This window comes from Talpa occidentalis, unplaced genomic scaffold, assembly GCF_014898055.3.
Source record: "Talpa occidentalis isolate TD23 unplaced genomic scaffold, MPIMG_talOcc4v2.1 talOcc4.13, whole genome shotgun sequence".
NCBI lineage: Eukaryota > Metazoa > Chordata > Mammalia > Eulipotyphla > Talpidae > Talpa > Talpa occidentalis.
In genome coordinates this window covers 66721456-66736714 of record NW_023601322.1, presented here as the reverse complement: position 1 = coordinate 66736714, position 15259 = coordinate 66721456, and the positions used below count along the sequence as shown (strand labels likewise).

General features: G+C 54.4%; 2 protein-coding genes across 3 annotated transcripts; one reads left to right on the top strand and one right to left on the bottom strand.

Annotated features, from left to right (window-relative positions):
- The first annotated feature begins 401 nt into the window (after positions 1-401).
- On the top strand, positions 402-4287 carry RELL2 (RELT like 2). Its single transcript, XM_037509072.2, has 8 exons — positions 402-735; positions 1149-1388; positions 1778-1843; positions 1938-2004; positions 2411-2596; positions 2844-3213; positions 3308-3341; positions 3573-4287. Exons 2-7 carry the CDS (start codon positions 1205-1207, stop codon positions 3338-3340), a joined length of 906 nt encoding a protein of 301 aa, XP_037364969.1. The 5' UTR covers positions 402-735; positions 1149-1204; the 3' UTR covers position 3341; positions 3573-4287.
- Positions 2188-13570, bottom strand: FCHSD1 (FCH and double SH3 domains 1). 2 transcript variants are annotated; one of them, XM_037509070.2, is made up of 20 exons: positions 13508-13570; positions 13174-13271; positions 12536-12581; positions 11796-11863; positions 11366-11522; positions 11144-11280; positions 10994-11057; positions 9991-10119; positions 9423-9545; positions 9146-9241; positions 8626-8751; positions 8143-8247; positions 7810-7971; positions 7083-7211; positions 6917-7000; positions 6633-6750; positions 6278-6498; positions 5538-5625; positions 4609-4664; positions 2188-4463 (listed from the first exon to the last, which is right to left on the bottom strand). In XM_037509070.2, exons 1-20 carry the CDS (start codon positions 13526-13528, stop codon positions 4398-4400), a joined length of 2094 nt encoding a protein of 697 aa, XP_037364967.1. In that variant the 5' UTR covers positions 13529-13570; the 3' UTR covers positions 2188-4397. The 2 variants fall into 2 exon arrangements, with proteins under 2 accessions (XP_037364967.1, XP_037364968.1); XM_037509071.2 differs by having other exon boundaries at positions 11366-11501.
- Positions 13571-15259: the final 1689 nt, after the last annotated feature.

Below are 15259 nucleotides of genomic sequence, written 5' to 3'. Positions count from 1 at the left end.
ATGCAAGGGCCTTTTCCTCCTGGACGAGGGTCAAGTCCTTGGGAAGCCGAGCCAGCCCGACCAGCCTCCTGCCCCAAGCGGGTCGTGGGCACTTCTCTAGGAGGCTCCGGAGAACCAGCGCGCCGCCCATCTCAGCTGCGGAGAGCCGGCTCTCCCGGGTCCGCTGGGAAGATTCCTGATTGTCCCCGCGGCCGGAGCGTCTGAGGGCAGCAACTGGGCCAGGCGCGCCGGGCAAAGCAGTGGAGTGCCCCCTCGCCAGACCGCCTGTCCTCCCCACCCGGGCCGGGCTCGGAGTCGCACTCCCGCCCGCGACGGGGAGGGGGGGCAGGGCAGTCACGCGCGCCCCACACCGGCGCTCACAGGCGCGCAGGGCCCTGGCTCTCCGCCCCGCACACCTGCGCTCCGCCCCTTGGTGCCAGGTCCGCCACGAGCGAAGGATTTGGGAACACAGGGCGGCTGCTGCGGTGCCCCCATCTCCTCCCCTTCCCAGAGCCGCAGTCGTCCCGGAGCCGTCCGCTGCTTCCAGCCGGTCCGCGTCCCTCTCCTCCCTTCCCTCCCCCCGCCTGCCGCGGCGCCGGTATCCGCAGCGGCAACCCCGAGCCGGTGAGGCGGCGGAGGGGGGAGGGGGAGGAAGCAAGGGATGAGCGCCGGGAGCGCGTCGGGGGCCCTGAGCCGGACTAGGACGCCCCTGAAGCCAGAACCGGAGCCGGAGCCGAAACCAGAAGCACACCACCGGTACCGGGTGGGCCAGGTGGTTAGGATGGGAGGATCCGACGTGGGGGAAGGGGTGTTCCAGAGTCCAGGCAGGGGAGGGGGCAGCAGAGGCCTGGCTCAGGCCCGCACGGAGGAGGTGCAGACGCTGACTCAGGCGAGATTCTTTCGCCGGCCGCCTGAGAATTCTGTCCCATCGCGCGCTGCAGTGTCCTTGGGAGGGACGGAAGCGCAGGACAAGCTGGAGAGTGGGGAATGTTCTGGGGCGTCGGGAAAGAGAGACCAGGGTCGGGGAAGAGGGCTTGAGCAGCGGCCGTCTGGTACTCCTGGTCCGGACCAGCACCCATCCCTGGGACAGCTCCCTGGTTGGGTAGAGGGTGGGGCTGGACCTCCTAGGATCCTGAGGATGGCATTCTTGTCCCCACCCCCACCCTTAGCTGCAGCCCCCTAACCCCAGGAGGCACCCTGGCCCGCGCTCGCCCTCCAGGGCCTCATGTCGGAACCACAGCCTGACCTGGAACCGCCCCAGCATGGGCTGTATATGCTCTTCCTGCTTGTGCTGGTCTTCTTCCTCATGGGCCTTGTAGGCTTTATGATCTGCCACGTGCTTAAGAAGAAGGGCTACCGCTGCCGCACCTCGAGGGGTTCAGAGCCTGACGATGCCCAGCTCCAGCCTCGTGAGTGAAGAGCCCGGAATCTGGCTCATTTTTCTCCTTTTTCCCTCTCCTCACACTTCTTTTTGGCTTCCTAGCCAACAGGCCCAGGCCAAACCCTGACCAAACCTTCAGGTAGCCTAGAGATGTTTTCTTGAGTCAGCAAGTGGGAAGACACCATCTTGAAAGCTAGACTAGAGCAGGCAGAAGGTGGTAGGGCCCACTGATGGTAGTCTTGGCTCCCATTGACTTCCCTATTTTTTCTGTCCTGCCCCCTGAAATGCTAACATCCAGCATGATGGCAAGTAGGCAAAAGGGTATGTTTTGAGGAAAAAGCCACAGAAGCCACCAAGTAATGTCCTCCTAAAGCTGACTCATTTTCCCCTTCCTTGCCAACCCCTCTCATCCTTCAGCTGAGGACGATGACGTGAATGAGGACACAGTAGAGAGGATTGTTCGCTGCATCATCCAAAATGAAGGTGGGTTTGAGCTAGCCCCTTGCTCCTCAACCCCTGACTTTCTCTTGCCCTGACCTCCACCTCCACTGACTCCCTCTTTTCCTTCTCCCCTCAGCCAATGCTGAGGCCTTGAAGGAGATGCTGGGGGATAGTGAAGGAGAAGGGACAGTGCAGCTGTCCAGGTGAGCTGGAAACAAGGGCCAGCATGACTTCGCTTGCCTTGGAGAGTACCCTCTCCTCCAGCACAATCCTCTCCCAGTCTCCTTGCATGTTTGGGGTGGGGTGGGAGGGCAAGGCTAATTAATCTATAGGAAGAAAGCTCTGTAGAAATTGTGAGTCTGTCAAACCCTATCTTCCATCTGGAGATCACCATGTTTAGTCCACACACCTCTGGGTTAAATATTACCCTCTTTACCAAATAGCCCGGGAGGGAAAACATATGGTCACTAACATCTTAATACTGAGTTTATTAAAGACAAGAGAAAGAATGTTGTGGCCTGGGGAAAGTGGGGCATCTCTGAAAGAAGCAAATGGAACAAGAAGGAAAATGGCCATGTCACCCCTGCTCCCCTCCTCCCTACTGTCCAGCGTGGATGCCACCTCCAGCCTCCAGGACGGAGCCCCCTCGCATCATCACACAGTGCACCTGGGCTCTGCAGCCCCTTGCATCCACTGCAGCCGCAACAAGAGGCCCCCACTTGTCCGTCAGGGACGTTCCAAGGAAGGAAAGAGCCGTCCCCGGCCTGGGGAGACCACCGTGTTTTCTGTGGGCAGGTGGGGATAAAGTGCCCCAGGGAAAAGGGAGGTTGAGGTGGGAGCCCCAAAGATCAGGCCTCTGATTTCAAAGATGAGCCCCAGTGCAGGAGTCAGGCCTCACAATGTGCCTCACAAACTGAGGATGTGTCTCCTGCCCTAGGTCAGAGGGAAGTGCCCATCAACTCCAGGATGTCCCTGGCTAGAGGGAAGGGCCAAGCAGCCTCTGAGATGTATTCCTAAGCCCCACTGTTCATTCCTCTCCCAGGTTCCGGGTGACACACATTGAGAAGCGCTATGGGCTGCATGAGCATCGCGATGGCTCCCCCACAGACAGGAGCTGGGGTTCTTGTGGGGGGCAGGACCCAGGAGGTGGTCAAGGGTCTGGGGGAGGGCAGCCCGGGGCAGGGACACCTGTCATTGAGAACCTGCCCCCTGAGAGGCCCCAGGCCCTTGCCACCCCACCAGTACAGAATGGAGGACTCAGGGACAGCAGCCTAGTCCCTCGTACACTTGAGGGGAACCCTGGAGCCTCTTCAGAGCCAACACTGGGGGCCAGAGGGAAAGACCCAAGCCCAGGGCCCACCAGTCAGGAGGCAAATGGACAGCCAAGCAAATTGGACACCTCTGACCACCAGGTATGAAGATGATGGGCTGTGATGGGTTCAACTCTGGGGGCACTGATAACAACCCACCTCCTGTTCTCCCATCGCTTACCCTCCTCTCTCTCAGGTATCCTCCCCACGAGGAACAGGAGGTGTGTGAGGTGAGTCGGCCTGAGGCCCAACCCAGATAATCCCATCATCCCACCCTAGATAACACTACCTAAGCCCACCAGCTTCCTGAATTCCCGGCATAAATTGTAGGCTTAACCTTTACTACAAAGTCCTTGGTTTGGTGGTGGGTAATGGGGATGGGGAAGGTTCTGCAGCCCTGGGGGAAAGCTGAGGCACAGCTTGAATAGAAGGCAATACTGTTACCCTTCCTCTCTTCCAAGCCTCATTCTTCTTTGTGCTGACTGATTGACTACCAGCTGGCAGGGCCAGGGAATGGGTGGGCTTGAAGCCTCTCCTTTCCACTGGACAGCACTGCCCTCCTGCTGAGGGACCAGCCCTACTTCCACCTGGAGTTGCATGGTCTCAGGCTGGGGGATCTCAGGAGAAGTACCCCCCAGCCCCCATCTCTGTCTCATCCCCCTCCCCTGCCTGCCAACAGGCTGCCTAACCTGCCTTCCCTATCATCTCGCTCCATATGCTAGAGCGTGACAGCTGGGAGCAGGCCCCTGCCCTTGGCGGGCCTCTAAAGCAATAGCACCTTAGGCCCCCTGCCCTCTTGGCACAAGAGGTCCAGGCCCTGGCTTGGGCTTTGTGCCCTTTATTCACTGTCAATAAATCCGCTCAGACCATTACAGCTGCTTCGCATACTGGCTCCAGCTCCTTCTAACAGCCCCCAACCACAGTGACCCTGGCATCTGGAGTGGGGTGGGCCACAGAGCCAGGGTGGATACACAGATGGGCTGGAGCCACTCAAGACTTTTGGGGATGGGTTCTAGCCCCAGAGATTTCAGCGTATTGAACCACCCTAGAAATAGGGTGGTAGCAAAAGAGAGTAGTTCCAGCCCTAGAGATAGAAAGATGATGGGGAAAAAGAAGTGGGTTCTGGCCCCCAAAATGGGGAAAGGGGAAGTTTCTCTCCCTGAAGGTGAGAGTAGAAATGGGGGATTCCAGCTTTTGGCTGTTGCTCCAGATCATTGAGGGGGTGGTCCTTGACAGCGTGAAGACAGGGACAGCAGCAGCACTGGGGAGTAGTGATCCCCTTGACTTCAGGTGAGGGGATCTGGGTGGCCAGGATCCGGGGCTTTAGCTGGTGGGGGAGGTGGTGGACGCATCTGTAGGGAACACACAGTTAGTGCTCCAGAGGCCTCTCTGGGAAGATAGGGGGTATCCCTATCCATTCCCTCAGCCCCACAGATAAAGCAAGAAAGTTGGAATAACTCCTCTCCACACATTCTCCTCCAACGGAAGGGCCCTTACCGGCCTGAGTCGAGGTACCATCATGCTCAGGGATCCAGGACAGTCTAGGTCTTGGTCTGGAAACAAGAACCACAAGTCAGTCTCCAGACCTTTTGTTCACTGCTTTATCTCCCACACTTAAGACAACAGCACTCTGTAAATCTTTGTTGAGTTAATATATAGTCACAAACTTGGGTCATAAAATCCATCCATCCTCAACAATTGTTGGACACCTGCTGTAAAACCAGCTTTCCCTCAAGATACCAGAAAAGGGGAGGTGGGATCCATGCACCTCTGCCCCACTGGCTGACAGGAACCTGATAATGGAAGGCCAACAAACACACAATGACTGACTGAGTGCTACATCATTCAATGTGAACTATGGGTGCTGAAGAAAGGGGTGCAGAAAATGCTCACAGGGGATCTCCTGGCTCAGGAAGAGAGGCGCTGTGAAGGAGCTGGGAGAACCAAAGGTTTTAGAAAAGGTGGGCATTCCAAAAAAGGAAAATGACACAAAGCAAGGTGTTTGCAGGATTCCAAAACCCTAAGAGCAGAGGATGGATGCAAAGAAAACACCGTGGAGAAGCTAGCTAATTTTTAAACAATAATGAGAGAACACCTACTGCTTGTGTGCTTGCTATGTGCTAGGTACACAGCTGGACACCCTTTGGACATCTTTTTAACTCTACAACTCAATGAGGTTGAGACCTTTCTCCTCAGTCTGTAAAGGTCCAGGCAGGTTAAACAGTCTACCCCAATCATACACTAAGAAGTCATAGAATGGAGTTTGAACAGTGAGTCTGGCTGCAAAGCCCACATTCCTCACCATCATGGATGACGGAGGAGGCTCCTGAGGGCAGGCAGAACAGCCACTTGTCACCAAGGAGTCCCAGGCAGCCTCTGTCTTGCTGTCTCTCCCACTTCCAGGACCCCTAATACACTGTACTCACCCCCAGGAAGCACAGGTGCAGGAGGCCCATCCAAAGCAGAAGTGGGTGCAGGAGGGGAGAAGCTGGGAGGAGAGGGGGATGGCAGCACCTGAGGATGGGGCAAAGAGTTATTCCTGGCATGTAGCAAGGTCTCACCAGCATTTCCTCTCATCCCACCTTTAGTCCGTGTCCCATCACTTCCCAACACAGAGAGTGGCCAAATGCTTGCATCTGGGTGGGAGTTGTAGCTGGTACAAATTTCAACAGCTAATATGTATTAACATTATGTCCCAGGCATTCCACTAGATTTTTATATGCAGGAATCCTCTCATTCCTCACCGCACCCCATGACGTAGAGTTTTTACGATTCCTATGTTGAGGGTGATGGTCAGGTTAAGTGCCTTCTATGGCCACTCTGCTAAGGGCTTTACCTCATTATCTCTAATCACAATAGTTAGCCTGTTGAATAGATATCATTATCTCCATTTTTCACATGAAGAAACAAGCTCAGAGAGGTCAAATCACTGCCCACGGTAACGTGATAGGAATCTGAACTGAAATTGATTCAACACTAAAGTAGGACCACTGAACTCTGACGAAGACTGCCATGATTTCCCTTTTCTCTGCCCAGCCAAAGGAGAGAGGGAGGCCAAGCCACTATAGAAGGTAAACCTGGAGAGAGGTAGCAAACATTAAGAGGAATACGGGGCCTCACTGGGATGGGAAAGTCAACCCAGAGGTCCCTGGGTTGGAAGCCTCACCTGTTCAGGGTCTGAGAGTTCAGATGGCCCTGGGGGACCGAGCAACTCCTCCACCAGCAGGGAAGGGAAGACTCCAACACGGCCCCCAAATTCTCCCCTCCAGAAGCCATCATCCACTCCATCCTGGACACGAGGCAGCAGGCGGATGAGCGCCCCCTCAGGGAAGCTCAGCTCCTCTGCGCTCTGCCCTGTGTAGCTATACAGGGCGCGGGCCAGGAAAGCTGCAGAAGGTCAGGAGAGATGACGAGGGGGAAAGAGGGATGATGATATCCTAGGTGGTAACCATGACACCCCAGGGTCACAACTACTCAGTAACTCTCCTCTATACAGGGCCCCCAAGATTACCCTTTCTTACCTGTAGGCTCTGCACCTGAGGGATTGTCGCTGTCATGGCTGCTCTCAGGGAAGGAGAGGTCCGGGAAATTGAGGTATCGCTCAGGGACAAAGCCTACCTCGCCATGCTGGTTCCGAGCCTGCTCACCCAGCAATGTGAACAAAGAGCAGACTTGGCTCAGCAGTCCATGGCCCTGGTCTTCCTCCACTCAGGCTTCTCGTTAGCCTGGCTGGGTCCTTGTGGACCACAGAGAAGTCCCTCCCCCTGTCCCTCTGTCAAGATCAGAGTCCAGGGTCCATACCCACCTTGACCCATTCATCAGCATCTCCCTCCTCTATGACTTCCAGCCACTCGCCCTCTGTGATGGTCAGCTCGTCCTCGTGCCCTGCCTGGGCCCCACAAGGAAGGATTCAGGACTTGGCTGACCCCCACCCATCCCTACAGGTCTGAAGTGCCCACTGCCATTCACACCTGATAGCCAAACACCACATGTGCAGGGCATGGGAGGGGCCTGGTGGCCAGCGTTGCAGGGGTGGGTTCCTCAAAGAGCTCCCCGGTCTCCTCACATTCTTCAAAGTCAGAGAGCTCAGCATCCTCAGCCTAGTGGGGGCAAAGAACAGACAGCATTGTGGAGTCCACGCTTGTACCCATTGGAGCTCCTGTAGCTCCATCCCTACCCCCTCAAGAACACCTCCAAGGTGTTCACCATGTATTCCAAGCAAAGTCACAGAGCAGGATAATGGTAACAATAACCAGAGAATTACAACTGAGTGCTTATGATGTGCCAGGCGCAAAACTAAGTATCTTCTGTATATCATCTCATTTAATCTCCATAGTAACCCAATGTTACTTTGTCTAACTATCAACCTCATTTTACTTATGAGGAAAATGAGGCTCAGAAAGGTGAAGTCACTTTCCAAGATCACATGGCTAGAAGGTGGAGAGACTGGCACTGGAACTATTTACAGTCTGCCCAAGAGCCTTAGTTCATAAGGCTATACTCCTATACTCATAATAAAAGTTTGTTGAGGACTCTGCTGCAAACTACACAAAGAATAATACTTAAATGACTTCACTTAAGCCTCACAACAGCTCTCTGACTCAGGTATTATGGCGATTCCCACGTTATAGGGGTTGTCCTTCACTGGGCAGCTTTAGCCTCCTGCATAGGTGTGGAAAAGGAGCGGAGGGCACTCACCGTGGGAGAGAGGTCCCTCTGGGACAGCCGGGCCTCACTAAGCCGTCGCTCCTGCTCCATCTCTTCCTGGGCCTGGGTCATGGCTGGATTCAGCCAGTGTTGCACATCCAAGCCAGCCCCTTGCAGCAGGGCCAACCGGGCAGCACCCTTCACCTGGCTCACCTGGCGTGGGGGAAAGGGATCAATCCAGGCTATGGCTGGGCATGCCTTTGGGAAGTGAGTGGAAGCTGCCCAAATATATCCATCCCCCCACACCAGCAGACAGAGGGGTAGAAGAGGTGTTACCCAATGGGGTGAGATTCAAATGCCCTAAACCCCAGGGCTGTACCTCACCTGTGCCCGCTGGATGCTCTCCCTCACTTCCTGTAGCCGCTGTTCGATGCCTGGAGCCTCCCGCCCTGGAGCCTGCAGCCTCCTTTGCTCCAGCCGTTGTAGTACCTGGTTGGAAAGCAGAGGCCAGGGTGGGTGGAGATGCCATGGGGCGCAAGTCACTGTGGACCTGGCACTGTGCTAGTTACTACACATGCATTATGTCATCCAATCTTCCCTAGGAGGTGGGTGGTACTGTGAGTCCCACTTGAATGATGAGGAAACTGAGATCAGAGAAATTAAGTCACTTCCCTTGCACAGGATTACATAACTCGGAAGTAACAGAGCAGGATTTGAACCTATGTGGCTCCAGCTACAAAAGTTGCTTTTAATTACTGTGCCACAATGTTGGCTTAAAAGGGACAATGACATCCCCAGTGACTCATCTCTTAGGACCCTTATCTCTCAGCCTCTTGCCCACCAACGACACCTACACCCCCACCTCACCCGACGCCCATGGTTCTGGATCTTGTAGTCTCGGGCAGCCCGGCTGGCCCAGCGCTGAATCTCTTTCTCAAGGCCGCTCTCCCCAGCCACACCTCCTGCGCCTCCCTCCAGCTCGAGGGCATACACCTGAAGGAAAGGGATGCAGAAAGGAAGGTCAGATGCTGCTCCTTCTCTACTCCCTTTCCCTCCAGTTCCCACCTTTGTTTCCTGGCTCTGTCCCCAACCTCCAGGAACAGGGGCTAAGAGGTGGGGCACACACCTATGTCTGTGGACATAGAGTCCCACAAATGGGATCTGGGTTGAGGGCCAGAGAGGGAATGAAGAGGACAGGGCAGTGAAGGGACACAGGAAAATGAAATCTGTTAATTTGTGTCCTGGTAGGAAGGAGGTAAGGGGGAATTGTGAAACACCCCCTCTGCAACAGTCCCTAAGTTAACTAACAGGACAAGGACAATGGCAAGAGGCCTAAACCATAGTTCTCTTTACAATGGCTTGGTTCCAGCAAACAGGAAGGTCTCACCTGATCAGTCCCTGCTGGCTGGAACTGCTGAGGTGGTGTGGGGGAAAATACTCCAGGCTCCTGAAGAAAGAGCTTCAGATCCTGTTCCCAGCTTACCTGGGGGTTGGGAAAAGTTAAAGTCACTCACTAACTAGCTCCCTCTCTCCATCTATTCCCAGCCCCTTTTGGAAGAGGACAAGGTAAGAAGGAAAGGGTCAGATATTCAGTGGGGTGGTCTGCTTTGTCACAAAATGGGAGAGAAGACTTCCAGGAAGCTCTTACAGGTCACAGCTCTCACCTGGGAGGTTGCCTGCCCGCCACGGCGGGCGTGCTCCAGGGCCATCTCTGCAGCTTCCAGCTCAGTGCGGCTCAGTAAGGTCAGGGGGTCCCGCAAGTGTTCCAACAGCTCACTGACCAGGGCCTAAAGAGAATCCCAAGATACTGACACCACCTTCCCCCAGGTCTCTACTGCAAAACAGGCTGCCTGTTCAGGTTTGGACTGGCGCTGGACACGCATTATGGGAAATAGAGAAGGAATAAGACACTATCATTGCTTCTAATAATAGGCCCTCGTGTACACAGCACTTAACAGTTTAAAAAGCATTTTCACATCCATTTGCCCTTGAGCCCCACCGGTCTAACTAAGTAGGCAGAGAAGTTACCCCTAATAAGGAAACTGGGGGTTCCGAGGGATTAAGTGTCCAAGGTAGAAGCAGAATCCAAGGATGTTTCTTCCCCCCACCCCACCCCCCGCCCTCCAGACAGGCTGGGATCCCAGCACCACCTAGCCTAATGGTAATGAGAAGCAATGAGAGGCCTCCCCTCCCTCCCTACTGAGAGGTAGGAGCATCTGGTCTGGGACTGGCCTTGAGCAAGGCTGGCAGTTCCTCCTGGTAGTAGTGGTCAAGGTGGGCATTGGTGGCCACCAGGTTGAGCAGGTACTCATTGCGGGCCGCTCTCAGCTGCTGGGAGTACTGAGCCGACTGGGTAGATAGCTAGGAGGGGGAAACAGGTGTCAACAGGAAGCCCTGGAATCTTGGCATCCTTTCAAGGCCAACCCAGATCCAGAATGGATTCTCACACTGAGTACTTAACCCAGCACTATAATAAAAACTTCACAGACTTACAAAGCCTGCTCAAATCCCCTAATGGCCTCTGCATACATTTAAAATGAAGTCCCAACTGCTCCTTACCACAATCTATCAAGCCCAGCATGAGCTGGCCTCTGCAACTTCTCTGACCTCTTTTCACATGTTCATTCCCTCACTCACAGTGCACCAGCCACAACAGCCTTCTCTTAGTTCTTTGAGCCTACATAGTAGTCCCGCCTCAGAGCCTTTGTGTTCACCATTTTCTCTCCCTGGAATGTTCTTCCCCTAGATCTTTGCATGACCGGCTCCTTTGCCACACTCAGGCCACCTGTTCCAAGAGGCTTTCCCTCTAAATTATACCCCTCTGTTACCCTCTGTCACAGCACCTTGTTGTTGTTTTCATTTAACCTGCTTATGAGTTTATTTACTATGCCTCGCCTAACCAAGCTGTGAGGGCCAGAATTCCACTGGTTCCATGGTTCTCCACTTATCCTCGGTGTTTACAGAAGAGTGCAAGGAGCCTGGTATATAGAAGTCTTCAATAAATGCATGCTAACAGAACAAAAATAAATATTTCTACTTTATAGATAAAGAAAATGGAGCTCAGAGACATCAGGTTAGTTAACTGCAGTCACCCACAGAGGAAATAGGAAAGCTGGATTCCACCAGCCTCTTGGACTTAGGTCCCTGGGGTTCAAACCCCTAGACTACTCGGCCCATCTCTTCCCTGCCCTGACTCATGTGGATTTGATATAAATCATGCCCACATCCCCAGAACCTTGGTGCTGAGCTTCTGGAGGCTGGTTCGAGTGTGGAAGAGCCCGTGGTCACTTCGGTTTAGCCTGTGAAGGAAAGGAATCAGGGTCAGGCCCAGTTGTAATGCCTAAGCTCCACCTCCTCCCAGACCCCAAGCTCCTTATGACCCCACCTGGCCTGGACATCAGCTGCCTTCTCCTGTGCCAAGGCCCACACTCGTTCCCTTTGCCCATACAACTTCCGACTTCGGCTCAGTTCCCGAACAGACTGCAGCACTTCAGCCTGTGCCCTCTGGAGGTTTTCTGCTCCCTAAGGACATGGACACACAAAGTCCTCACGCAGACCACCGCCAGCCCCAGTCAGCCCTTCCTTCACCCCATGCACTGAACTGTACCTTCCTAATCACCTGCTCCTTGGCACTTCGCCCTGTGCCCCCTGCCAGGTCACGGTATCGGTCAGACGCCTGGAGCCGGGCTTGGCCCCCGGCCACGGTGGCATCCAGCAGGCAGCGCCAGGCACCAAACACCATCCTGCCTCTCCCCAGAGAAGGTCTGTGTTGGAGAGGGGAGCACTCCAAAGCTTCACGAGACCCCACCCCCACCTCAACACCATGGCAGACAGAGTGCTTTCCCATCCCCCAGCGTCTGGGAGTCTATCAATCGATCAGCCCATTAGCTCAGCCACAAGGATCACTCATGTCCTCCGCCCCCACCCACAGTGTCCTTGCTGGGTCAGCTCCTCTCCCGCTGCTGTGTCAGCTCTGTGTGCAGCTCATGTGCCCTCCCCCTTACTAGACCTCCATCCCCCTCCTCCATGGGACCCACCTGCTATCCATCTCCCCGCTCCGATGCCCTTCCCTCTTCAGGAATGGCCCAGCCAGTTTCTGGAGTGCCTAGTGGGAAAGTCATCATAGAGCCAGTTTACTTTCAAAGACTGTCCCCAACTGAGAGAATACAGAATTAGAATATAACAATGCCATTCATGGGGCCTCCCTGGTGGCCTAGGGGTTAACTCTCAGCACCATCACCTCTATGGCCTGAGTTCGATTCCAGCCAGGGAGCTAACCCGCATACGGAGCAGCAGATCTCTCATGTCTCGCCCACTGCTCCCCCTAACCATGTATTTCAGTAAATGCACCTGATTTGCTCCCCACTCTGTCTCTGATGAATCGTCTCACCCCCCCCACACACACACACCTCTGGTCTACACCCCAGTTCTTTTACACAAAAAATACATAATGCCATTTATTGGATCCATATTATGTGTCACTCACTGTGCTAAGTATTCTACAAATACTAGCTTAGTCCATCCTTAAAACAACCCTATGTGTAGGTACAATTGTTACTGTTTTATAGAGAGAGAAACTGAAGGCAAGAAAGGTTAAGTGACTTGTCCAAACTCACACGACTAATACATAAAGCTAACAGGGAGCATAACAGTGATTTGACACAAATCCACCTGACTCAAGGCATTGACCAGAATAGGGGTATGTGTGGAGGGACTTTGCTGGTCAAGTAATGGAGGCTAGAACAAAAGGGAAGGTTCAGAGAAAGGAGTCCCATACCTGCCCATACTCCCGTTCAATGGCTGCCCTCTGCTTGCTGTAGGATCTGTGGAAATTAGGTTTGGGCTGGTGTTACTGTTTGATCCTGTTCTCCCACCTTTGATGTCTCCTCAGCCTGGGCAGGAGGAAGAGGGGAGCCAAGCCTAAGTGTGACTACACCGGGAGGGAAGAGAGCGTCCTTGAGATCACCTCGGGGCGGCAGGACAACCTCACCTCATTGCTCAGAGCCTCAGCAGGATCCTCCCCACCCCTGGAGAACCATCTGTGGGCATGGAGGTGAGGATTGATGGGGGCCTGGGTACAGATTCCACAAGCCTTCCAACAGGTCTGGAAGAGGGAGGAGGATTCTGCCCTAAGCCTGAGAGTGGGGGCAAAGGGAATGGTGTGAAATGGAGGGGGATGAGGAAGGGTCCCTGTGTGCCTATGTGTGCTAGGGTAGGAGGGGGAGTAATTTCTTTCACGTATGTAGAGAGGCAGGCCTAGGGTGAGGGATGTGAATGCGCGGGCGGGTTAAAGAGTTCTTCAGCCCTGGGCATACCTCCCTCTTCCCGCCTTGACTGACAGAGGTTGGGGGAAAGATGAAGACCAAGACCGAGAAGGTGAGGGGATGTGCAGCGGAGGAGAGGGGCAGAGGCTACCTGATGTCCTCCAGCAGATCCGCCTCCCTCTGCTGCCGCGTCTGAAGGATGCTCAGCTGCTCTAAGAAGCGAAGCTTCACCTCCTGAACTGGCTTCACCTATGGGGGTAAGAAAAGACTGAAGACCCGGGCGCCAGGAGGACCAGAAAAACACCCCTCTCCGGGAGCAGCGAGGGGGCGGGGCCGGGGAGGGGCTGAGCTGTTTCCTCGGTTACTTCAGTGTTGGGCCCAGACCCTTTCCCGCTCCCGGTCTCCGACCACGGGCCGGGGGCCCCCGTTCGCCCCCGCCACTCCCTCCGGCCCGCCAGGAATCCCCACTCCCAGCCCGAGCTCACTTTTCGGGGCGGCGGCTGCATCTCCGCTCCAGCCGGGGCAGCGACCCGGACTCCGGAACTCGAGGAAGCCTCGCCCGCGCGGAAGCCCCGCCCCCGGCCCGGCCGCCCTCGCCCCGCCCCGCCCCGCCCCGCCCACGGCCGTCCGGTTGGCGGCGCCGCGGCCGCGCGCGAGGGGCCAGCGGCGCGACCTGCGCTGCTGCTGCCGATGCCCGGAGAGGTCTGGCCGCCGAGTGGACGCCGCGTCCGCGGGGCGGTCGGGGATACCTCAGGTTTCTGAGTCAAGACGCCCGGGTTCTATTTCTAGTGGAGCCGCTGACTCAGCCCGTAATTATTTCTTGTTGTTCATTTACGTATGCAGATGTCCGGTCTCTGTTCGGAGAGTGTGGAATGGTGAGGACACCCATCTGTGAGCAGAGAAACTGAGTCACTGGGACGCCTGAGCGAAGATGCATCTGGAGAAGGCAAACAGGGCAGGCCCCAGACCTTTTCCCAATTCCCACTGAACTGGAAAAGCCAGCGTGAGCAGGAGTGTGCCAGACGCCTGGAGCCAGAGGAACCAGACTGAGAGGAAAAGACAAGTTTCCATCCCTTGCCGATGGAAACTCAACAATACTAGAGAGGGTCTTGAACTGGGAGATGAGCGTAAGGTCTTGTGGTCCAGAAAGCCCCTATCACTTTTAGGGTCTGCCCTTCAGACTCTTGCACCCCCAGGATCTAGCAGCTCAGCAACCTTGGCCTGTGGACCTGTCACCACACCCCTGACTTGGAAAAGGCAGTTACCTGTGGTCCCAAACTCAATTCACATATCCAGTACCCACTGACACTGCCATGTATATTTCTAATAGTTACCCTCAAACTTTTAAATTGTCTCCAACATGATCCTTCCTCAGGTAACATAGTAAATGACACTACTCTGCATTCAGTTAGGAAAGTCAGAACTCCAGAATCAGTGTGTCTGCTCCCCTACCCCCCACATTCCATCTGTCAGCAAATCCTCTAAGTTCTATTTCTAAAAAATATCTCCTATTGATCCATTTCCCTCAGTTTTCAAAACCACCGACCAAACTCCCATTTTTCAGTCTCCTAGTCTACTATCTGGTCTCCTTGCTTCTACTCTTCCCCTCTCCAAGTCATCATTCACAAAACAGCCAGTGATGCATCTTTTTTTAAAAAAAGAAATGTGTCCAATAGATGATTAGATCAATATGATATGGTATAGTCACCCTTTGGAATACCATTCAACCGTAAGTAAAGATGAAATACAGCCATTTTCAACAAAGTGGGGTAGTGTGAGAGAATTACATGCAATAAAGCAAGTTAGAATGGTTGAAAACAAATACTGGACATTTATATAGCAGATGATTCAGGTAATATACTTTCAAAAACTAGCTGACAACAATCAGCTTGGTAAGGGTTCTGAGATGGGAGGCTTGTGAAGGAACAGGGAGATCTATGAGATGATATATGAGATGATGGCCCTGGAGAACAGGGCCTCCCTGTTCTCAAGGGGTTAAGACGCAGCACTATGAAGCTATCTGCAGCCTTTGCAGCACAAGTTCCATCCCTTGATCCCCAGCCAGGGAGCTACCCACATGGCGCAGCAGACCTCCCCTGTCTCGTCTGCTGCTCCCCTCAGCAGTGTATTTCAGTAGATCTGCCTGTTCTTCTCCCCACTCTTTCTTTGGTGAATCCTCTCACCACCACCCCCACCACCCCCGCATCTCTGGCCTGCACCCCAGCTCTTGTATGAAT